The 25,972-nt window shown below is 39.6% G+C and overlaps 1 protein-coding gene across 12 annotated transcripts in view; it reads right to left on the bottom strand.

Moving 5' to 3' along the window:
* Positions 1-25,972, bottom strand: part of Nsd1 (nuclear receptor binding SET domain protein 1) — a 112,559-nt gene that overhangs the window by 10,072 nt on the left and 76,515 nt on the right. For all 12 annotated transcript variants that reach the window (XM_050144058.1, XM_050144064.1, XM_050144057.1 and 9 more), the window contains 9 exons: positions 19,302-19,502; positions 18,285-18,464; positions 15,628-15,784; positions 13,377-13,582; positions 12,502-12,614; positions 11,548-11,817; positions 9,758-9,874; positions 7,822-7,963; positions 2,311-2,417 (listed from right to left, as the gene is read on the bottom strand). In XM_050144058.1, the coding sequence (XP_050000015.1) occupies positions 2,311-2,417; positions 7,822-7,963; positions 9,758-9,874; positions 11,548-11,817; positions 12,502-12,614; positions 13,377-13,582; positions 15,628-15,784; positions 18,285-18,464; positions 19,302-19,502 (1,493 nt within the window). The remainder of the gene's footprint in view (positions 1-2,310; positions 2,418-7,821; positions 7,964-9,757; positions 9,875-11,547; positions 11,818-12,501; positions 12,615-13,376; positions 13,583-15,627; positions 15,785-18,284; positions 18,465-19,301; positions 19,503-25,972) is intronic.

Raw genomic sequence — 25,972 nt, 5'->3', positions numbered from 1 at the left:
CCATCCACTTAATGTATGTGTGTGTGTGTGTAGGTCAGAGGACAACCTGGAAGGACTGACTCGGTTCCCAACTTCCACCTTTAGGTCTTTGGAGACTGAATTTAGGTGATTAGGCTTGGCAGCCAGGCATGGTAGTGCACACCTTAATCTCACCATTTGGGAGGCAGAGGCTGGTGGATCTTTTTGAGTTTGAGGTTAGTCTAATCTACATAGTGAGTTCCAGGACAGCCAGACCCTACATAGTGAGGTCATGTTGCAAAAAACAAAACAAACAAAAAACCCTCCACTGAACGAAAAGGAAACCATCAGGGTCCTGAGAGATGGCTCCACAGGTAAAGGCAATGGTGTCCAAGCCTGCACACAAATGATTCCTGTAGGTTGTAGTCCTCTGACCACCCTATAGCACTCATACACACACATTTTATGTACACACAAGATCAATAAATCTAAGAGAAAAACAAATGAACAAACAAACAAGCAAACAACGACAACAGAGCCGGGTGGTGGTGGCGCACGCCTTTAATCCCAGCACTTGGGAGGCAGAGACAGGCAGATCTCTGTGAGTTTGAGACCAGCCTGGTCTACAAGAGCTAGTTCCAGGACAGGCTCCAAAACCACAGAGAAACTTTGTCTCGAAAACAAAACAAACAAACAAACAAAAAAAAAATGACAACAACAAAAACTCTCTAACAGAAAACAGCAGCCAGGGATGGGGTTGCATACCTGTAATCCCAGCATGTAAGTAGCAGGCAAAGAGAAGACAGACTCAAGTTTAAGGCTATGCTGGAAAAGACAGTGAAAGTCTCTTCTAAAAAAGAAAAATGGGGCTGGAAAGGTGGCTCAGTGGTTAAGAGCACTGGCTGCTCTTCCAAAAGCCCTGAGTTCAATTCCCAGCACCCACATGGTGGTTACAACCATCTTTAATAGGATCTGATGCCCTCTCTGGCATACAGAGCACACATAAATAAATACAAATTTTGCTGGGCGGTAGTGGCGCACACCTTTAATCCCAGCACTTGGGAGGCAGAGACAGATGTATCTCTGTTGTTCGAGGCCAGCCTGGTATACAAGAGCTAGTTCCAAAGCTACAGAGAAACCCAGTCTCAAAAAAACAGAAACAAACAAAAAAAACAAAAAGAGAAAGAGGGCAGGAGGCACTGAAGATCAGCACTGGCAATTTTTTTTTTTCTTTTGGTTTTTCGAGACAGGGTTTCTCTGTGGCTTTGGAGCCTGTCCTGGAACTAGCTCTGTAGACCAGGCTGGTCTCGAACTCACAGAGATCCACCTGCCTCTGCCTCCCGAGTGCTGGGATTAAAGGCGTGCGCCACCATCGCCAGGCTAGCACTGGCAATTCTTACAGATGACTTGGGTTTGATTCCAAATGGCCACAAGGAGATTCACAAACATTTCTAGTTCTACTTCTAGGGAGGGGCTCCAATGACCTTTGGTGGCCTGAATATTAAATGCATGTGATATAAACATCTATACAGGGGCTGGAGAGAAGGCTCAGTGGTTAAGAACACTGTCTGCTCTTCCAGAGGTCCTGAGTTCAATTCCCAGCAACCACATGGTGGCTACAAACCATCTGTAAAGAGATCTGGCGCTGTCCTCTGGCGTGTGGGTATAAATGGAGGCAGAAAGTTGTATACATAATAAATAAATCTTAAAAAAACAAAAACAAAAAACATCTATACAGGCAAAACATCCATACACATAACATAAAAGACAAATCTCCTTAACAATTACAGCATTGTAAACTCAGTTAAATGTACATAAATAAGCAAAGGAAGACAAAATAATATTTATATTTTGTTAATCTCTATATTTTTTGGTGGTAAACCCACGGCTCAGCATGGGCCAGAAGGCATCCTAACAACAGAGCTACATCATCAGTCTAGAATTCTATTTTTATGTATGGTATTATAGTGTAGTAAATTTTGCTATTACCTGTAGAACGCAAAAAGAAGACAACTACATACCCAGGGAAATCTAAGTAGCTTCCTTGAAGGTATGGGAGGGATGGCGTGAGCAGAGACCAAAGTAAGCTATTTCATTGTTTTAATTCAGTAGACTTTTTTTTTTTTTTTTTGGTTGGGGGAATTAGAAAAATACATGTACGTCAAAATACTACAGCAACATCAACTAGATCATGAGACTGCTCAGTAAACTGTTAGTGGCACTACTGATAATCAACCCCATTATTTCAAAGCAAAGCTTCTTGAAATGAAGACTCATCCCTAGCACTGCACCTAACAATGCTACAGGAGAGACACACCATTGCTGCTAATAGAAAAGTGTTGAAATTGGTACCTTTGGCCGCACACCTAGGAAGCCACTGCAGTTCGGGGCTCCACATTTGCAGACAGTTTTTCCATTCCCAAGACATTCAAGGTTGTAATTGAAGGTAAGTTCAGTGCCTGCATAAAGATCACAAAAATATTAACATATACAGTTATATTATTTCTTAATTATAAATGACAATAATGTCTAATAAAATAATTTTATTTTATTTTTATTTTTTGTTCAAAAAGGGTCTCTATGTAGTCCAGGCTGTCATGAACTCAGAGATCTTCTTGCCTCTGCCTCCTAACTGCTAGGATTAAAGGTGTGTACTACCATACCAAGATGAGAGTAATTTTAAGAGAATAAAATTTTAAATCTGTGTTATTCATTAGCTAATATGACAGAATTTATTTTATTTTGTTGGTTTTCTGAGACAGGGTTTCCCTGTGTAACAGCACTGGCTATCTTAGAACTCACTCTAAACCAGGCTGGCCTCGAACTCACTGAGCACCACTATAGACAGTATGTAACATCAATTAAAGCAGTTAAGTGATATTTAAAATAACTTTTATCTTTAAAGTATTACTTCTCTTACTTTTCCATCTGTTTTTCAACTATTTAGATTCAAAATACACTAAACTCCCTAATAAAATTAACTTGAGAACTTGATGGTAGGGTGCTGGCACATATTGTAATCCCAGCACTCAAAGGCAGAGGCAGGAAGATCACTGTATAGTGAGTACCACACTAGTGAGATCCCACCTTAACAAAACACAACAGCACTTGACCTGTAAGCATAAGAACTGAATTTGAGTTCTAAGAATCCACATGAAAGCCGAATATTTGGGTGGAAACGGGACAATATCCAGAAGCTCAAGGGTCATCAAGCTCATTGTAAGCAACAGAGAGCCATCAAAGAAATCCTGTCTCAAAACAAGGTAAAGGCAGAGACCAGCACCTGACAGTTTCTGATTTCTACATGCTTAGTATGTGTGCCCCCCCATCAAAAATCACACACACACACACACACACACACACACACACACACACACACACATTCATCAGTATACCTACATAGAGAATGCAAATTTGAAGAAGAAAACTTGTCAGGTATGTGTCCCTGAGAATAAACCTATCTGGCAGCATTCAGGGGAAGAGGCATTTCACTGCAAAGTAATACTATGAGGAAAGCAAGATTGCAAATGGGTGATCCACACTAGTTATGACATAACTGTTAGGGGATCTGAACTTAAGAGTAGCTTTACTCATTCATAGAGACCAGGCAAGACTCAAAAGTACAGCTGAGGCACTCCTAGTCTTCCTGTGTTCAAGTCTGGATGCTGAGATTATAAGCATGTGCTACCACAGCAGGCCAAATACCCTATGCTATAATGGAGAAATATCATACATCTATTCAAAGAATACAGCACAATACCCACAGCAGTATATAAAGTTTAAAGACCAGTATACAGGACTAGGGGCATAGCTTGCTTGCCTAGTATGTACAAAACCCTAGGTTAATCCCTAGCAAACCCTTCCCTCAAGTAAAAAACAAACAAAAACAACAAATAAAACAAAACTGTAGCAAATTAAGGCACAAAAATATACTCTTCCTGAGCTGGGTAAGGTAGCATATACCTATAATCCCAGAGGTTAAAAGGCTGAGTTAGCTCCTGTCTCAAACAATAACAAATCCCAATAAAATAATAAATGAGTCAGACCTGACTTCAGTGAATCAGAACTGAAAGGTAATAAAACAGAAACACTGGGCTGGAGAGATGGATCACTGGTTAAGAGCATTGCCTGCTCTTCCAAAGGTCCTGAGTTCAATTCCCAGCAACCACATGGTGGCTCACAACCATCTGTAATGAGGTCTGGTGCCCTCTTCTGGCCTGCAGGCATACACTCAGACAGAATACTATATACATAATAAACAAATAAGTATTAAAAAAAAAAACCACAAACACTTAAAAGTAGGTTGGCCTAACAGATATGAGAATGTTTTATGAAGACAAATACATGTATTCTTAGTAATTTCACAGCTAACAATATCGATCACATTTTAGGAATATTAACAATTACAGACTGATGGTCTTTTTTTTTATTTTATGTATATTGGTGTTTTGCTTGCATGCATGTCTGTGTGAGGATGTCAGAACTTGAAAATACAGACAGTTGTGAGCTGCCATGTGGATGCTGTGAATTAAACCCGGGTCCTCCAGAAGAGCAGTCAGTGCTCTTCACCACTGAGACATCGCTCATCAGCCCCAATTTCTTTTTAATTAAAAAATTTCTAACATTTGTTTTGTCTGTACACATATGTACAAGTCTCTACGTGTATGTATGTATATAGGGGTGCATGTGTGGTGGTCAGCGGATAACTTGTGAATTGGTTTTCTCCATCCACACTACATGGTTCCGGGAATCCAACTCAGGTCATTAGGCTTGGTCAGCAAGCTTTTAACTACTTAACCATCTTATCTGCCCTGATATACATTCTAACAGTGAGACCAAGAAAGGTTTTCATTAGATAGATGCTGAAAATCATTACTTCTTTCTTTAGCTGGACAGAATATAAAGCCAAGTGACTTATAGTTAATACACATGTTGCAGGATTAAGAATCATCTGTATTTACATCACTGAGAGGCTAGAAACAAAACAAACAACCTCACACAAACCAAAACCAACCAGGGTTAACAGCAAGGCCGTGGCTCCTACCTCACACTCCCTATAGAATTATTGGTCCAGTAATAATAAGTGATGCCACTTATCCTATTTTCATCTAGAGGGCAGTGGTGCAGCACAGTGCAGTAGAAAATGGCTAGCATAAATGAGCCACCATGCAGGGACGACATGGGAGCTTAGATCTTTAATCCCAGCACTGGAAGACAGAGGCAGACCTCCAAGTTCAAGGGTAGCTGGTCTAAACAGTAAGTTTCCAGCCACCCAGAACTACACAGAACCACTAACCAACCAACCCAAAATACAAAAGAAGACTGGAGAGATAGCGGTTAAAAATGTTTAATGCTCTTTCAGAGGTCCTGAGTTCAGTTCCCAGATCCCACCTCTAGCAGACCACAGCCACCTCTAACTCTTTTTTTTCCCGCTGTGTCCAAAAAGTTTTATTTATGATACAGAAATTTATATAAATTTATATATGGATTATATATTTTCACATATAAGTTATTGGCCTTTTACCCCTCTCCCTTATTTAAAAATGTAAAACCAAGCTCAAAGGTCTTAGCTCAAAGGTCATCAGGAAGGGGTGAACCAGAATCCCCAATACTGAAGTTGCAGAAGGCACATCTGATTTATGCTGGATTGGTGACACATGTCTGTAATCCCAGCAGGCTAGAACCTAAGTGAATCCCAAGTTTGAGGCACAAATCAGGTAAAGAGCAAGTTTTAGGCCTTTGCCACAAAGTGAAATTGTATCTCAATGGGAAAAAAAAAAATCAAACAGTTTTCACTTAGGGTCACAATAGTGTCTATTGTTCAGTTGTTTTGAGGAATCAATAAAATATAGAAAGTGTTCATGGTGAATGCAAGAGCCAGTTACTATTATGAAGATTGTTATCATTTTATGTCATGGTTTAAAAATAATTTTATCATTTTCAATTGTCGTGAAGTTTTCGAAGACTCATCATAAAAGTTTAGACTACAAAATTACCAAGATGCCAAAAATTTAGGATCTAATAGGTTCAGGAGTTAAAAGAACAAATTAATTTGCACCTCTAACTCTTGCTCTTCTAACTCTGGTGCCCCTTCTGAATTCTGTCAGCAACCACACATACTTACAGATATAAACACACACGTATAAATTTAGATAAATAAATAAATTTTAAATAAATTTAAAAATTTAATCTTAAAAACAATACAACAATTAACCGCCTAAGCTAGTCTGCTATCATAGCCCTAGAAAAATTTGTTTTGAAAAATCATGTACTTTCTATACATTTAAAAACTACCATACAAGGGCTGGAGAAATGGCTCAGTGGTTAAGAGCACTGGCTGCACTTCCAGGGGTCCTGAGTTCAATTCCCAGCAACCACATGGTGGCTCACAACCATCTGTGATGAGATCTATTGTCCTATTCTGGCCTGCAGGCATAAATGCAGCCAGAACACAATATACATACTAAATAAATAAATCTAAAAGAAAGAAGGAAAGAAAAAAAAACTACCGTACAAGTGATCATAGAGGGATTGTTCAAATATTAGGCCCAAATAAATACCCATTTCCACATACCTTAAGTCATCTCTCAGTGATGGTCATACAACAAAAAATGTGACTGACAGGGAAAACATCCCTCATCTAAATATACCACCCAACTACTCACTCACATCCGATTTACACACAATTGAGCATCTCAATACTTACTCGGGTTAAATCACCTCACTACTACATTCTTTTTTTCAAGAATTATTTATTAAGTGTACAGTATTCTCAGTATTCTGTCTGCATGTATGCCTGCAGGCCAGAAGAGGGCACCAGACCTCATCACAGATGGTTGTGAGCAACCATGTGGTTGCTGGGAATTGAACTCAGGGGCTTTGGAAGAGCAGCCAGTGTTCTTAACCGCTGAGCCATCTCTCCAGCCCCTCACTCCTACATTCATACAGAGAAGGAGCATGACACAATTGCATAATGCCCAGACCACCACTTTCTGGGTATCTCAGAAATCAGTGGTTTTATAACATAACCTTGGGGAGTTGACGAGAAGTTCTGTGGCAAGATGCTTGTCCAGAAAACTGATTCCCAACCGCATGACTTGAGCCTATAATACTCCTTTAAGATATGGAGATAGATGATAGAAAATTCTTTGGTTACATGGTAAGATTATGGGAAATGCGGGCAAGGTAAAATGTATTCCAGGACAGGCTTCAAAGCTACAGAGAAACCCTGTCTCAAGGAGGAAAAAAAAAAAAAAAGGAATAAAACATCCCAGTCAAATTCAGAGATAGAATTTTGTGAGTTATTGGAAGACAGAAAAACAGAAGAGTTTCAGCTTGTAAAGATGGAAGTCTTCCAGGGCAGAAGTCAACTGCTGCCCAAATAGAACTGTCAAGCAAAGATGGTTACAATTATAAATGAAATCTCTATCTTATCAGATTAAAAAACACTGAAAAATGAAAAAATTTAAAAAGATCAACCTGCCTGTCTCCCAAGTACTGGTGTGTGCCACCACTATGCCTGGTACCACCTGCAAAGGCTTTACATGTCTACGTACCCTTGACTATTGGAAGACTTTCTTTACAAGCGGAGGACAAAGAAGATTTTTTTTTGGGGAGGGGAGGGGTTTCGAGACAGGGTTTCTCTGTGGCTTTGGAGCCTGTCCTGGAACTAGCTCTGTAGACCAGGCTGGTCTCGAACTCACAGAGATCTGCCTGCTTCTGCCTCCCAAGTGCTGGGATTAAAGGCATGCGCCACCATCGCCCGGCGACAAAGAAGATTTTTAGATGGCAAAGAAGATTTTTAGATGGTAAACAAAGAACTTGAAACTCAGGCCTTAGCTCCCGAGTCTTTATTGACCTTACCTGCTTTAATGTCACTCAAAGCAAAAAGACCAACACGCGTGTCCCCGTTCACAGACCACTTCTGTGTTTCGCAGTTAGGCTGGCAGCAGTGGTTCATGAACCGAGCATAGTTTCCTTTCGGTCCAGCATCAATAATTCGATCCTAGAATTTCAAGAAAAGCGACCTGTCAGATTTCCTGAGACTCTACTATGTAGAAAACTAACTATTCTCTTTAATATGATGAAATGTGCTACTGGACAATGGTCTTGTGTTATTTTAATAAAATACTTCTTGACCAGTACCAGGTAGAAAATAGACAGGGCCACCAGAACAGGAGAATTCTGGGAAGAGAAAAGGCTCAGTCTGTAGTTGTCACAGAAGTCAGGCACAGGCAAAGCAAAATGAGAATGCCTTGCTGATAAAAGGTACCAAGCCACGTGGCTGATACAGACAAGAATTAGGGGTTAATGTAGGATGTAATAGTTGATAAGAAGCCTGAGCTAACAGGCCAACCAGTTTAGGATTAATGTACACCTCTGTGTGTTTCTTTGGAACTGAAAGGCTGCCGGACCAGAAACCTGTCAACAGAAGTGAATGCTTTTAAAATCAAAGTTTCTCAGAGCAGGAGTTCTATGTAAGTCACATATGGACCAGTATCACCACCAACTCTACTTGGAAGGCTGTGCTTCAAATATACTAAAGAGGAAACTCTATGCAGGTTTAGCAATGTGTTGTTATGACAAGCCCACCTATGGGATTCTGGTCTACACTGAAGTTTATGAACCACTGCCCCAGAGAAGCAGCAGCTTATTGCATTTTCTAATCAGGAAGTTTACAGATGAGAGGCACATTAGAAATCATTTACTGAAATTTAACTATTTAATCCAATTCCTTACCCAAAGTATAATCAGAATGTCTGTCAATAAAGACTCGCAAACACACAAACACAACTGAAGAAGTATTTACAAAGGTAGATGCCAGGAAAAGAGCTGTCAGTCTAAGCATGAGGGTCAATGTAATCCCAAGTACTGAGAATGCTAGGGTAGGGGCTGGAGAGATGGCTCACTGGAGGCAGGACAATGCAACTTCTAGGCTTTCCAAGGAAACTTAGTAAGATTCTGATTCAAATTCAACTGTAATAAGCTAATGTAACTAACATGCAATAACAAAGCTTAAATAAAAAAACAAAATGACATAACATAAATCAACCAAAGTAAAACAGGCAAAGACATACTTCAGTTGTACAATGTTTGACTACTGTGCATAGGTTTCATGGTTCAATTCTCATATTAGCAAAGGGAGAACTCCAAAACCATAGTACAGGGAAAGAAATGTATTGGAATCTAATTTCCAAGCACAAAGAATTGCAGATATAAGAAACAGACACAATGGGAAATTTCTTCTGAAATATAATCCAATGACCCCCAAATAAAAAAAAAAACTGAAATACTTGATATCTTGAGTTTCTTAATTTACATACACCTACGGGTCATGACCCCAAAAATATCACCAGAAAACACAGATATTTACATTACAAGGAACAACAGCAGCAAAATTACTGGTCACTGGAGTCACCACAACATGAGAAACTATATTAAAGCGTTGCAGCACTAGGAGGGTTGAGAACCACTGAGTTATATGATCGTAACAACACACTAGTTAAACATGAACAAATTAGTCAAGTTTATACAATTAAGGGATAAAAGATTATTAACTCTTGTCATCTTTTTATATACTTTTACAGCATTAAAAAAACCCCAACTTATATTGGATCATTAAAAAAAAAATACTGAAAGTAGCTTTATTGTTTTTGGTTATGGGTAAAGAGCCAAAAATGAGCAATTTAGCCCTCTCCAGAATCAAGATCAAGAAATTGCTCATGTATACGGACAAAGTCTAGAACTTGGGTCTATCACAAATACATTTTCAAATACAAAACAATTTTATATTACTTACTTTATCTAGAGTGAGCATATAGAAATTAGTGATATCGTGTTCCTGTGCGTAACGGATTCGAGCTCTGCACTCTTCTTCATCTATTAGTTCACCCACATACTCATTCACAAACTCCCCCTACAACAGAAACAGCTCAGAACTTAATGGTAAAAGAACACTGGTGTTTACAAGTGCAATTTACATTTTAAAAATAATATAGATGATTCTCAAAAGTAGACTATGTGAATTTTATTATTTATGATGCCTTAATCACTTAATGAAGAAAAATCACTTCCTCATTCCCACTAGCAAAAAAGCTCCAGGATAAGGCACACTGAAGAACCACCAGAATAGAAGACGGAGAAACAGTAAAGAAACAAGTCAATTTTGTTACCAGTTTCAACTACATTCTCTGTCTTGGAGCTTGCCCTGCTTTTACCATCCTTCTACATTTCACATCACTGTCCACCCTACTCTGCATAGCATAATTAAACCATCTTTCACAAATAACATGGGAGACTTTAATCCTATCCCTACCTGGCAAACAAGATAAATATTTGGTTAATATATTTGGCTTCATTGTGTTTCCTAGAAACCTCAACAACAAAATTTTAAATGCTTAAATTTTTAATGATTGATTGAATGCATTGGTGTTTTCCCTGAATGTATATGCCTGTTCGAGAATTCTGGATTCCCTGGAACTGGAGTTACAGACAGCTGTTTGTTGCCATGTGGGTGCAGGGAATTGAACCAGGTTCTCTTCAAAGAACAGCCAGTGCTCTTAACCACTGAGCCCCCAACAAAATTCTTTAAAAATTATGAAAATAAGCCTTGTTACTAAATTGTCAAATAAGACTTATTTTTCTATCCAGAATGTATAATATTATCTGTTAAAACATTGAAGAACAGCCAGGTGTGGTGGTGTGTTCTGAAGACAGAGGCAGGTGGCTCTGAGTTTGATGTCAGGACAGTCAGGGCAACAGAGTGAAACCCTGTGTCAAAATACCAAAAACTCAACCAAACAAGTGACAAAGGTCTGGATTCCTTCCTATACACTTTTCTCAAAATTCTAGAGCTCTAAAAATTATATTAAAGAGACTAGAGAGATGGGCAGCTAAAAGCTTTGGCTGTTCTTCCAGAGGACGGGGGTTCAATTCCCAGCCACCACATGGCAACTGCCTGTAATTCCAGTCCCATACATGCAAACAAAAAACAAAACAAAATCTCTTAATGAAGGTTAATAAACCCATTATTGCCTTCAAGAAGGAGGTTAGCAGAGGCCCTCCACATTTCATGTTGAAGATTCCCTGCATTTTCAATGTGAAAAGCTCAACACAGCTCGTCACTCTTGATAACCCCAAACTATTTCTCCTGATTAAATACTTTATTCAAATACTATAACTGCTGGGCGGCAGTGGTGCACACCTTTAATCCCAGCACTGGAAGGTAAAGACAGGTGGATCTTCCCGAGTTCAAGGCCAGCCTGTTACACCAAGTGAGTTCCAGGACAGGCCCAAAGCTACAGAGAAACCTGTCTCAAAACAACAAAAACCAAATGAACAAAATACTGTAACCACCTCTTCTTCCATCTTTACTACTGGCTCTAAAACTGTCATAAAGTGTAAAGAATCTCATAACATTCTTATGAAGATCATCCACTATCAAGCCTCTCTCTACACCTTGGAGTTTATAATAATTCCTAACTATGTGTCCTCTATATAGTAATTCTCATATTCATCAAGAAGAACCAGTTATATCAAGCAGTAAAAAACAAAATAAAAGCCTAACAAAACCTCTTAATTTATCTTTACCTTTTTAATATCTGTTTTTGTCCGGAGACCCCAGCCCCTCTGTAATGTGCGGAAAATTTCGACGTCTGGATACTGGCGCTTGCTGAAGCACTGGTTTTGACAGCGCCCTCCAGCAGGACACACCGTGGGATGGCACTCATAGAGCAGCATCCGGTTGATGCACTCTGAATCTATCCCACAGGGATTCTCATCAGTAGCTTTACAGTTGCAACGGGGAATTTCTGACAAGTCTGCAGTGAAGATCTGTACCCTACCAATAGGTCGGTTCACCTGAAAAAGCACATTGTGTCATATTAGATAAATTAACATAAAGCAATTCAGTATCTGTAACAGACAAGTAACATATCCTTCAAGTTATATGACACATTTTACATGATTTGAAGAAATCAAGACTGAGACTATTCATATTAATAATAAAGCCACAGCTGATACATTAAATGTAAATTTCAAGCCAGCTATATTGGAATATGCCTTTAATTCTGTTTTTTTCAGAGACTAAGACAGGAGATCACAAGTTAAAGGCAAGCCCAGACAAATGGAACACCATCACCAAATTAAAAAGGGGTGGGGATGGGAGACTGTAGTTTGGTGGTAGAGTGCTTGCTTATAAACCTATAGCACTAGAGGGAAAAAAAAAATCAATTTAAAAGTTGTTACACTCAAAGAATTTAAAACCAGGTCCTGGAATAAGATGATGTTATATAAGCTAATATATACAAATAATCACTTTAGGAAGAACACTGAAGAGGGACAGTGAGATGGTTCAGTAGGTCCAGGAGCTGACAAGTCTGACAAGTTGAGAACTGACGATCACAACTGTGTTAGAAATAAAAACCAAGTACTCTTTTTATACTCTTAACTTCCAATTTTTAAATTTTTACCATGAGCAAGAAAGGAAAAGGAGCCATACAGTGTTATTCTACTACACAGCCTCCCAAGATTTGTCCTCATCACCTTTATATGTTTATAAGGTGGTGGCTTCTTGTCATTCTTTCGATCTTCCTGTAGTTGTCTTAGCTCTTTTTGGGCCTTTAACTCTTCAAACCTCGCTGCAGCTTCCTGAAGAGCTGAGAAAATAAAACAAAATCACGTAAAAAAAAAAATATATATATATATATATATCTGGGAATATTTATTTTACCCTATCTCCCCCTTTAAGCTGAAGAAAGCCCATGTCCTGCTGGGCCGTGGTGGCACACACCTTTAACCCCAGCACTTAGGAGGCAGAGGTAGGTGGATCTCTGTGAGTTTGAAGCCAGCCATACCTACGCCCTGCCTTTTTTTGGACAGGGAGGGTGAAGCAGTGTCTTTCTACTCAGCAGCAGAGGCTGGCCTCAAATTTATGGTCCTCCAAGCCACTGAAATTACAGGTGTGTATCAGCATGGAATCTAAATTTGAAAACTGTTTTAAGTGTTGGAGAGCAATCCAGGACTTTACAGATGCCAGGAAAGCCCCGTGCCTTTAAACTCCATCTATAATCCCAGCCAATTTTGTTTTGTTGAGATTGTCTTATAAGACCTAGGCCACTGAACTTGGGCTCCCAACCCAAGAACTGAAATTACAAGCATGTGGCTAAGACACTTTTGTTTTCTCTTTTCTTCTTTTTGAGACACAGCCTCACTGTGTAGCAAAAATCACCCTGGAACTCACTATGTAATCAGGGTAGTCTTGATCCTGGGGTTAGTTTGCCTTAGCCTCGAGTCTTACGATTACAAGCAGGCATCACAGTATTTCAGACACCCTGAACCATTACATGAACTTTAACACAGAGCAGATACTGAGCTATGGAAATCTCTGCTTGCCTAAAAAATCATAAGGGTAAAGTTACCTTTTCTATATGTTCCATCCACTCCTTTTCCCATTTTATCCTTGCTGCTCACATCTCCTTCCATATAAGGGAAAACTCGGGCCTGATGAGTCCATAGATAGTCATTAGACCCAAAGAAGAGAACAGGGAACTCTCCCACATCATGTCTCATTTTATCAATGTTAGAGGGTACAGCTCGAGGATGGCAGATCTCAGCTGGCCACCACCTGGGAAAGGTACAAATAAGAGAAGAAACCTCTATAAGGCTGCAAAAGCACTGGGAAAATAACATACTTAAGGTTTTGTTGTAGGTCTTTCTGCATGTGTGTATACATAGTATGTACATGTATACAGGCACAAACTGAAAAACAAATGTTTCCCTGGTTACTGTCCACTCTGTTTACTGAGGCAGGTTCTCGAGGTGAACCTGGAGTTCACTAGTGCTTTCTAGCCTAGCTAACCAGTTTACCCTGAGGAACCTTATCTTTGCCGCCCAAGCTCTAAGACTGCATACATGTATGAAGGTGCTAGGTTCAGAACACTAGCCTTCATACTTGGGTATCAAGCACTTTGTTCATTTAGCTGTATCCTCAAGTAGAATGTTACAGAAAGCTAAAATAAACATTCACAAATATAAATAATTTCTTAGAAACAGTTACGTTGCTTCAAGGAAATTATGATACATGAATATTTATAATGTCTACTGAAGAATTTTGTTCAACAATGAAATGAAAATCTGACTGAAGAATTGGCATAGTGACTAAGAGCCCATGCTGCCACTGTACAGAACTTTGTTTCATTCTCAGCACCCTTGTCAGGTGGCTCACAGCCATCTGTTCCATAGAATCCCACGTTTCTGGTCTCAGAGATTACTTGTGCTCACATGCACATATCCACATTAAGACACATACCACAATTATTAAGTTTATTAAAAGTAATTAAAACAAGAGAAATGAAGACGTGACGATAGGGAAAACAATGTTCATCATTAAGGGTTTCAACAGTAGTATACCAGACAATTTGGATTTAAAAAAAACTTACAGCTAGGCTAGAGGTCACGTATTTCTAATTCCAGGAGTGATTTAAACTCAGGAAGCAGAGGCAGTTTCAGGCCAGTCTGGTCTATATACCAAGCTGGACATCAAGTTTGAGGTCAGCCAGAATACACAGTTAAGACCTTAACTCAAAAGCAAAAACTAAAAAAGAAACTCCCAGTAATTATCTAACCAAGATAATCAATATTTTCATCTTCTTTTTTTTAAAAAAATATTTATTTATTTATTATGTATACAATATTCTGTCTGTGTATGCTTGCAGGCCAGAAGAGGGCACCAGACCCCATTAAAGATGGTTGTGAGCCATCATGTGGTTGCTGCGAATTGAACTCAGGACCTTTGGAAGAGCAGGCAATGCTTTTAACCTCTGAGCCATCTCTCCAGTATTTCCATCATCTATCATCTCTTGGTGTTAACAACTTTTAAACTTTTCTTTAGTAGATGTAGGATCTTGCTATTTAGCAATAACTGGTCATGAACTTATGATCATCCTGCCTCAGGCTCCCAAGTGCTGGGAATACAGGGTACACCACCACACATAGCTAGTAATTCATAAAATATATAATCATAGTGTGTCATTCTATGTTGAAATCATTCATGTTAGCTGGGTAAGTAGGAACCAGAGGCAGGGAGGAAACTGAGTCTGAGGCCAGCCAGGGCTATATAATGAAGCCTTGTTTAAAAATCTAACAAGCTACATTTATGTTGTATACTTTTATGCATTCCCAGTTCAATTACAACTTCAAAAGCAAAACCAAAATGAACAATTGTGAGGAAACTACGGACAATTATTGGGTGGATGTTTGTGAGTAAATACTTTGAAATTATAATGAATTTTCCTTATTTATGAGATTATCTGCTTATTCAGTAAATGATTTGCTACAGTACACATACTATATACCTAGAACTGAAAAATCAATATTTAACTTTTTCTAATAGAGTTTAGAGTACTATGCCTAATCATGAAGAACATTTTAAGAAGTTAATTACCAGCCTGGTGGTGGTAATGCACGGTTTTAACCCCTGGACTTGGGAAACAAAGGTAGATGGATCTCTGTAGTGTGAAGCCAGCCTGGTGTATAGAGTGAGTTCCAGGACAACCAGGGCTACACAGAGAAACTGTGTTTGGAAAAACAAAACCAAAAAGTTATCTTCCAGAACCCAAGGAACAGAGGATGATAGGAGAAATGAGTGCCATTCTTTGTCATGTTACTCACCTGTATCGACCAACCTTCACCCAGACAATCTCCCTATAGTGTGGTTTTTTGCCAGCCTTACAGTCATTGCAATACCAATTTCCTTCAGGAATATCAATGTTTAGGCACTCACGATGGAAAGCAGCAGGACAGGAGTCACAGCACAGAAGACTGCCTCCTAGAGGAATAGGGAAACCTCGCATTAGACCACAAGAGTCCATAAAAAGTCCTAGCAGAAATGGCTTTTGCTCAGCTCCTAGTCAATTATTTCTAACTCTAGCCAAGGGCTTAGTAGAACACACACAGAAAGACTACTCTGTAACAATATGCCTTTTCTAATATTCCTGAGCTCCAAACTCACATAAAAAATTTTCATATTAGGATAATAAATAGTATATTTTCTACCAAAATCAGTTATGATAACAAGATGGTATTTATGTGCATAAATATCAATATAAACATTTTCCTTATCCCAGCACTTGAAAGGCAGAGGCAGGCAGATCTCAGTTAGAGGCAAGGCTGATAAACAGAATGAGTTCCAGGATACCCAGGAATGTTCCAGAGATACCCTGTCCCGAAAAACAAAAAACGAAAAAAAGAAAAAAAAAAAAAAAAGGTTAGCGAGGCAATAGTGGCACACCTTTAATCACAGCACTCAGGAGGCAGAAACAGGTGGATCTCTGAGTTCAAGGCTAGCCTGGGTCTACAGAGTGAGGTCCAGGACAGCCAGGGCTGTTACACAGAGAAACCCTATTTCAAAAGAATTAACAAAACAAAACAACAAAAAACAAAACCAACCAACCAACAATAACAAAACAAGAAAAACCCTTCCCTTCTAAGACTATTTATAGCAGATAGAGGCCACAGTATAACAAACACACAATTAGGGGCTGGAGAAATGACTCAGAGGTTAAGCGTATTAACTGCTCTTCCAGAGGGCCTGAGTTCTGTTCCCAGCAACCAGATGGAGGCTGACAATCATCAATAATGACATAGGATACCCTCTTCTGGCAAGCACGGAAGCATACAGATAGAACACTGCATACATAATAAATATACATATTTTTTTTTTAAAAAAAAAAAACAAGGTACAATTAAGTTTTGTGTATGTAGCTTGTGTGTTTCTTGTGTGTTTGCATGCACATGGAGGTCAGAGGTTGGTGTTGGATGGATTCTTCATCACTTTCTACCTTATTTTTTATGACAAGGTCTACTGAACCTAGAGCGCACCATTCTGCTAAGATGGTTGGCTAGCAAAAGAACTCATGCCTGTCTCTGACCTAACAATACCATGTTATGAGAATGTACCTTGTTTCTACATGAGTAAGGGAATCTGGACTCAGTCTGTCGTGGCTGGGATTTTACCAACCAAACCATCCCTAAAACCTGAAAACTCGATTCAGCTGGTAACAGGAAGGTCTTGAAGTCCTAAGACCTTATCACTTCAGGAATTCACTTTCCTTATTGAGATCTAACTTTCCCAGTAGAAACATTTTATAATGAGCAACAGTCGCTCTTGAGACCTCAGCTAACAAACACATAACCCAGCAGCACCTCCATACACATAGCTGTTTCACTCTTTTTTCAGAACACGGCAGTTTCAGACACAGAGTTATCAAGTGCTTGTAAGCAGGGTGTTTGGCATCCCTATTGAACCTGAGTTTCTTGGTTCATAACTTATAGTCTCCATTTGCTATCACACTTATTAAAATTGTTTAAATAAAGTGTGGTTATAGACTTAACACAGTGGGAAAATTTTAGGTGATCTCTGGACTTATTTTTAACTTTTATGACTGAACTTCCTTCATAGGCTGTGCTATTTCATTTTTCCTTTGTATTGTTCTAGAAATTTTTTTCAGCTTGGGCATGGTGGTGAATGCCTTTAATAGAGGCACACTGGAGGCAGAAGCATATGGACCTCTGGGAGTTTATGATTAGTTTGGCATACAAAGCAAGTACATAAGCCCTGTTGTAAAAAGACATATACATATATAAAAATAAAAACTTTCTTCAGAAGTTGGAAAGATGGCTTAGTGGGATCCAAAGCATGGGCTACTATTCTGGCAGAGGACCAGGGTTTGATTCCCCAGCAAACACATAGTTACTAACAACCTTCTATAACTCTAGTTCCTAGGGGAAATGACTCCCTCCTTCTGGCCTACTCTGGCACTGAATTCATGTGATGTACAGTAAAGATTATAGGTATGCCCCATCACATCAATTTACATAAAGTCCAATGCTTTGGGCATGATAGGCTAAGCAAGCACGATTCCCAGCCTCAAGTATTATAAACTAAAAAGGATACATGAGAGACTGGAGAAATTTATCAGTGGGTCGGTCATAATGGGCTTGCTACAAAGTATGAGGCCCCAAAGTTAGGATTCCCAGAACCCAGAGAAGCTAGCCTGTAACCCCAGCACTGAGTACTTGAGACAAGCAGATCCTAGGGACTCAACAGCACACCAGTCTAGCCAAAACAGATTGACTGAGAGATCTTATTTCAGAGTCAGAGAGATGAGCCAAGTCTGAAGACCTAAGCTTGATATCTAGGACCCATATGGCAAGAGGAAGAGAAGCAACTCCTATAAGTTGTCCATATATTCACTGCAATACACATTAAAATATAAAACACTTGATAATCCCTTTGAAACCACTCAAAGTTAGAAGTCACATCTTACCTTCTGAGCACACAAAACACCAGCTGACATTAACATGCTCATGATTTCGGCAGCCCCGCCTAGGGGTGAAGTGATTAGGGCAGATGATACTATTAGATGCAAGGATTTTTGACCCAGCAGCAAGACAAAAGTCATTAGCATGGTAGGCCACAGGACATCGGACACAACGCATCAGACGACCTACATTTATGGGAAGAAGAAAAATGGGAGAGAAGCAAGAGAAAAAGATTACATATGGAAACAAAGTGCATTATGAAAGTCTATTTGCCAGCAGGGAGAAACATGGCTCTTAAACATGTAATTCACTATTAAGATGAAGAGGGGAGCTCTGTGCTAGTCCCCAGTGGGAATAGGACTGCACAACTGTAAATACACCTGCATCTGCACGGAGACCATGATCTACCAGATGACTGCCTCAAATCCTGTAACATCTGAAATAAGTAAATTAAAATGAATGGACTTGGGAGGCAGAGGCTGGTGGATCTCTGTTGAGTTTGAGGCCAGTCTGGTCTACAGAGTATTCCAGGACAGCCAGGGCTACACAGAGAAACCGTCTTAAAAAAAAAAAAAAACAAAAAAAAAACACAAAAACAAACAAACAAACAAAAAAAACCAACAGAAGACAAAAGCAATTGAACAGTGGAACTAGTCTTTGCTTATTACTTTATGAAGCTTATTTCCCAAATGGATCTCTAATATACATCACCAACTAAAAACCAGGATCCAACTACTTAAATCTATATGGTAGAAGAACTAAAAGGGATATAAAGTGTATTGAATAGGAGATGTTTTCAAACAAAATCTCTAATGATATCTAAATATTTTAAGCCATCAGCTGAAAATTCCACAGAACACAACATGGTATCCATAGGAATTCATTACTCTACTTGGCCACAAATGTTGCTACTTTAGCAAACTGACAAGCAGGATGCTTCAGATTGCACTTGAAAATAAGTAGTAGTGCCCAAGAAACCAAAGTCTTACAAATAGATTGATTTACATAAAAAAAATCCACACCTTTAGAAGCAGATACATTGGCTGGATTAGCAGCATGGCAAGTTATACAGATGTGCAGGGGGCACCGGAAGCCCTTGTTCTGTGTGACAGTTGGTGGGTACTTCTGGACACATTGTTCATGGTAAAACTTTCCACATAAGGGCAGAAGGCACCTTTTCACATCTTCCCCACTCTGTTTACATACAAAACAGGTATGGATTCCTGGAAAAGGAAAGAGGCAACAGATTAATAATACAAGAATCTATCCCAATCAAAGTCATTAGGAATAAGTTAGTGAAGAACTTTATACACATTTCTCTCAAAGAAAATCCAGCCTCTAGATCCAACTACATTGTAGGTGATAAAGAAAACACAGGAACAAGGTGGACATTAAATGCTTCCTCTCAAGCCTTATTCCTGGCTTGTATGACAAAAATCCATGACAACACGCACTGGTGGCGCACGTCTTTAGTTGGAGCACTCAGGAGGCAGCGGCAGGCGGATCTCTGTAAATTCGAGGCCAGCCTGGTCTACAAGAGCTAGCCCCATAACAGACTCTAAAACTACCCTGTCTCAAAAAAAACAAAACAAAAACAAAAAAACAAAACAAACAAACAACCATCCCCCCAACCCCCCAAAAAAGCCATGAAAAGCAAGCTATAGAAGAAAGGGTCTATTTTAGCTTACAATTTCAGATTATGGTCTATCATGGCAGCAAGGTGGCAGCAGCTTGACATAGTCAATGTTGTCCAGTCAGGAGCAGACAGTAGGAATACATGTGATGCACTTTTAGACTGAATTTTGCCACATCAATGAACTTAGGGCAATTTCCTATAGATATGCCCACAGGTCAAGGAGATTTAGACAATTTTCTGTGAAGCTTTATGGGGAATTCTGAGATCTGAACTTAAGAAATCCACTTGCTTCTCTGTCTCTCAAGTGCTAGAATTAAAGGCTTGTACCCCTGTGTTCAGTACAATTCTTATCTCTTCTCAGATAATTCAACATTGTTTCAAGTTGACAAAACTATCACAGCCAGTTTTTTTAAAAAGAGTTTTATTTATTTATTTAGAATTATTTGTTTTGTATATAGTGTTCTACCTGCATGCATGTCAAGAGGGTGCAGATCTCACTGCGGATGGTTACGAGTCACTATGTGGTCACTGAGAATTGAACTCAGGACCTGTAGAACAGCCAGTGCTCTTAACCTAAGTCATCGCTCCAGCCATCTTTTAAAAAATACCTTTGAGCCGGGCAATGGTGGCGCACGCCTTTAATCCTAGCACTCAGGAGGCAGAGGCAGGTGGATCTCTGTGAGTTCGAGACCAGCCTGGTCTACAAGAGCTAGTTCCAGGACAGGCTCCAAAGCCACAGAGAAACCCTGTCTCGAACCTCCCCCCCCAAAGAATACCTTTGAGACATATGGAAAAATCTGAAAATAAAACCAGGAATACTACAACTCTTGAAAATATATTGGATTTTCTTTTCAAAGTTCTGTTAGAAGACTTCAATAAACACTTATAGATTCTTCGGGTATGTACATGTTTTAAGTGGATGTTAAGGTTGACATGGGAGGTGTCCCTCAGTCATTCTCTACCTTTTATTTTTATTTGTTTGTTTGTTTTTTTGAGACTGGGTTTCTCTGTGTAACAGCTCTAGCTATCCTGAAACTCACTTTGTAGACCAGGCTGCCCTCAAACTCATAGACATTCACCTGGGAGTGCTGGGATTAAAGGCATAAGCCACCACTGCCCAGTCTCTACCTTTTACTTTTTTAAAAGATTTATTTGTGAGTATGTGTATTTATGTGAGGCCAGAAGAGGATGCTGGATACCCTGGAACTTGAGTTTCAGACAGCTGTGTGCTTCCCAATGTGGTGCAGGGGAATGAAGGCAGGTTCTGTGAAAACTCACTAAGTCCCACCCCCGGCCCCTCTTGTTTTCTGAGACACTGTGGCTTATTGATGCTCATACGATGGCTAGATAGTGAGCTCCAGAAACCTACCTGTCTGTCTCCCAGTGTCTGGGATTACAGATACACATAGCCCTGCCTGACCAGATGCTGGGAATCTAAAATCAGGTCCTTACACTTGTATGGCAATTATTTTATTGATTGAGCCACCTTCCTACCTGAACACATGCAAACTTTTTGTTCCACCATTATCCATGTACACAATGAAAAGTTAAGGAAAGAAAGAAGCAGGAGGGGAGGGAGAAACCCTGCTTTGGAGATATAGCGGAAGAGAACAGGCCAGCACTGAAAAGCAAACCTGAGATGATCCCCTATTACAGTAGAGCAGAGAGAGCCATGAAGTAAGAAAAGGTCTTCATACATTTTATCTGTCTGGAAGCAGGTAAAATATCTTAGGAGAAAAAAAAGACTTTTATGAGTGCTCTATCTGCATGTACGTCGTTATGCCAGAAGAAGGCACTAGATTCCACTGTAAAGGGTTGCTGGGAATGGACCTCAGGTCTGTAGGTCCTCTGGAAGAGCAGCCAGGGAGTGCTCTTAAGCACTCAGTTATCTCGCCAGCCCCTCACCCCCAGAATACCTTATACAGTCTCAGGCTGAGGATACAGTGATACACTGATTGCTGAGCCTACATAAGACTCTGAATCTAACTTCCAGGCCTAGAAAAAATAAAAATGGAAATTTCTCTATACTTCAAATCACACATACAAGTTACTATGAAACAGATTATACACATAAATACGAAGACAGAAACTATAAAAATCACAGAAGATATACTGGAAAAAAGTGACACCGAGTTAAGCTGTATTTCTTAAACATGACATAAAATAATACAAATGAAAGTTGATAAACCAGGGACCAAAGATGGCACAGTGGTTAAGAGCGCATTGATTTCCCTTCTAGAAGGCCGAGGTTCAATTCCCAGTAGCTATAATATGGCATCTCAAAATCACCTCGAACTCCAACTCTGGGGAACCAATGTCCTCTCCTAGCCATTGAGGACAACAGGTCTGCAGGCATACAACATACACACACACACACATATGTAAGTATGTGACAACAGGCAGGCAAAACGCTAATACATATAAAATAAAAACCTTTCTAGAAGTTGACAAACCAGACTTCTATCAAAACTTAAAATGTCTGCTCCTTTGAAGACATTAGGAAAATGAATCTAAAGATGGCACGTTAGTGCACAATTTAAATCCGATCTGAGCAAGTAAATCTCTGAGTTCAAGGCTATCCAGGGTTAGACCTTGTTTCTTTCTTTTCTTTTCTTTTTTTTTTTTTTTTTTTAAGTTTTTCGAGACAGGGTTTCTCTGTAGCTTTGAAGCCTGTCCTGGAACTAGCTCTTGTAGACCAGGCTGGCCTTGAACTCACAGAAATCCACCTGCCTCTGCCTCCCAAGTGCTGGGATTAAAGGCGCGCACCACCACCGTCGCCAGGCAGACCTTGTTTCAAAAACAAAACAAAAAAGACAATGAACCTACCAGAGAATTACAAATAAAAATCCTGAGCCATGAATAATGATGGTGTATGCTTGTAATACCAACAATAATGAGCTGTCCTGGAGAATTGAGAATTTTGTAGTCAGCCTGAGATCATGTCTCATAAGACAGATGGACATATCTCAGTGGTAGAGCTGGTCTACTATACACAAAAACCCAGATTCTGCTCCCCACAACCATAAAATAAACCAAAGTTCCAAAGACTGCCAAAAGAAGGCAAAAACTAATATAATTGATGGAGCAACATGCAAAGGATCAGGAAGGCATCAGTTAAAGGTCAGCCTGGACACCACAGTAAACCACCAACTGAAAACAAAGAAAAAAAAATACAAAACAAAACAGAGGATTGAAACAAGTTTAAGGGCAAAGAGACCACATGGTCAGGGAAAGGACATTTTGGATGTGAGCCTAACAATAGAAGCAAACAAAACACAGGCAAATGTATCACGAATTCTAATTGGTTTTAATAATAAAAACACAGAGTCAGATATTAGGGTGGGAAAGCTGAAGGATCAGAGAAGCAAAGTGGGCTTTTTTTTTTTTTTTTTTTTTTTTACCTCTTTACCAATGATCAGACCAAAGGGGCGATCCTGTCCACAGACTACACTGAACTTCTGTCTCTTCCCGCTTTATATTCCTCTCCGGCCCAGCCATATCACTCCTGCCTCCACCTCCCTCGTGCTGGGACTAAAGGTGTGGGATCCTAAGTGCTGGGATCACTTTTGTGTGAGCTGTTTCTCTTTTAGACAGATTCAATATTGTGTAGCTCAGGGTGACCTTAACTAACAGAGATTCCTCTGCCTCTGTCTCCTGAGTCCTAGAATCAAAGGCATGCGCCACCACTGCCTAGCCTCTAGTGGCTTAGCTCTGTACTCTGATCGTCAGGCAAGCTTTGTTAAAATACAAATGAAATATCTTATCAATACAGGCAAATCAGATTTTAACACAGTAAAAAAGCTAGTCATGGTGGCCCATACCTATAATCTTAGCATTTGGGAGGCTGAGGCAGGATTTAGAAACATTTACTGAGTTTGAGAGCAGGTTGAACTGCAAAATGACTCTGTCTCAGAAAAAAAAAAAACAAAAAACCCCAAAAAAGGTAAAAATAAAAAACTCCAAACGCCTAAAAAGAAACAGTGAACACAGGGAAGAAGAAACTGTTTGTAAACTGTACATTAACAAAGAATCGATATTTTATATATATAAGTGTCAGCACTGGAGCTATAATGGCTTCCCAGGGAAACGCAAATTGAGAGGAGGAACTGTAAGGTAAGGGCTGGATGAAGAGGAAGAAGAGGGAGGGGAGACAGTTCCAGGGAGTGTAGAAAGAACTGTGCTTTAGACACGATAGCAGTTATCCATCAGCTGCTTTTTTTGTTACAGTATCTCTACCTCAACCCTTCCCCTCATCCCTAGCTACGGATAGGACCTCCACTGATCACAACAGCAGTGGGAGTAGTAGCAGAAACACCAGAAAAAGGAGAACAGTGGAACATTCTGACAGTGGTAGATTGGCATGAAATACACAAAACTAAGACACAGTAGAAAAAGAAAAAAGAAAACAGTTTATTGCTACTAAGGAGTCAGCAAAAAGCATGTGATCAAGCTCAGAGGAGGTGATGAAGTACCCCAAAAATTTACAAATGCAGGAAAGGGACCAATTTCCAATGGCTTGATGGAATGATTATGGCCCAATGTAATTTCAAAATGTTTTTCATTAAAAATGATTGTTGTACTCTGCAATCTCTATGAATAAAATTTTGCATTCATTGTACAGCAGTATCATCAGGAAAGGGCAGTGTAAGATTCAGGCCTAAATCTATTATTCTATTTTTTTTCCCCTATTGTGGCTAGCATTCTCAGAAAGATCCCATCCGTGATACAGACAGAAAGCAAAGGTGCATCTAAACAACACGCCTTTTTCTTTGTCCTGATCTCTATTAAGACCAACCAGTGTTTCTAGGTCCTGATAACACCCTATCTGAATAAATCTTTTCAATGCTACAGAAGCTTTCTACACATAATATCCAGAATCCTCTCAACTTGGGAAAGATTCCTAATCTCATTCAGAATTCTTTTGCTTTTGTCCTGGGCCTAGAGCTGATGCTCTAGTGGAAGGGAAGAAAGCATCGAGTTGAAGGCCAGCTTTCAAGACCGCTGCTTACATTTCTGGCTGTAAGGCCTCCTGAATCAAGAGGAATTTTGTCTATAGGACATCTGAAGAGATCTTGGGTCCAGGGTTAGGTTAAACATTTTTGCCCTCCAAATAAAACTGCTTAGACTTGGAAGAAATTAAAGCCCCAAACTCCAACAAGCAAAGATGGAAGGAACTCATATTTACATATCTTGCAGGACAACCTGAAGATCATTATTTTCTTTTGATTGAACCTCCACTGAATATTCAAAAATGGAAATATATAGTTAATAAAGTAACATTTGAATCCTTCAATGATTCAGCTGTGTATTATTGTACAAGTTATTCCTGCCTCATCTGTATCATGGACCTCAAGACAAACTGGACACTGTCTGTTAAGGTAATAAGATCATAGAGTCCTTGCCATTCATGTAATTCCTGTAGCTGAAGGTATGCATTCTGCAGCTATATTAAACATATTCCAACCATAAGACAAGACACAGCATTTTGTTTGGCAGCCACTGAAATATGAGAGATAAGGAAGTCCTCCTTAACAATCCCTGGAATCTGCTAATGCAGTAAAGGATGGCTAGCCATAGTTTTGTCTGCCTAAACTTAGTTAAAGTCTGAGCAGGTGTGAAACAGATGGGTCAAGTGGATTAACACTGTTCAGGAATCAGGAAGATCAAAGAGAAAATTTTTCACTGAGGTTGTCATTTTTTTTAGAGATTCTTGGGATCTAAAACTCATTTTCTGAGACAGGGTTTCTCTGTAGCTTTGGAGCCTGTCATAGAACTCGCTCTGTAGACCAGGCTGGCCTTGAACTCATAGAATTCCACCTGTCTCTGCTCTGCATCCTGAGTGCTGAGTATGCACCACCACTGCCTGGGTCCCCCCCCTCCCCCACAAGATAGCATCTCAAGGGATTGCAGCAATGGCTCAGCAGTTAAGAGCACCAACTGCTCTTCCCGAGGATACAATTTTATTTCCCAGCATCCACAAGGTAGCTCACAATTATGCTTAAATTCCAATTCCAGTAGATATGCATCTTCTTCTAGCCTACTCATACACCAGGCATA

This window comes from Alexandromys fortis, unplaced genomic scaffold, assembly GCF_014885135.2.
Source record: "Alexandromys fortis isolate MF-2015 unplaced genomic scaffold, M_Fortis_MF-2015_v1.1 scaffold_1, whole genome shotgun sequence".
NCBI lineage: Eukaryota > Metazoa > Chordata > Mammalia > Rodentia > Cricetidae > Alexandromys > Alexandromys fortis.
The sequence above is the reverse complement of the archived record's forward strand: the minus strand, read 5'-3'. Positions and strand labels throughout refer to the sequence as shown.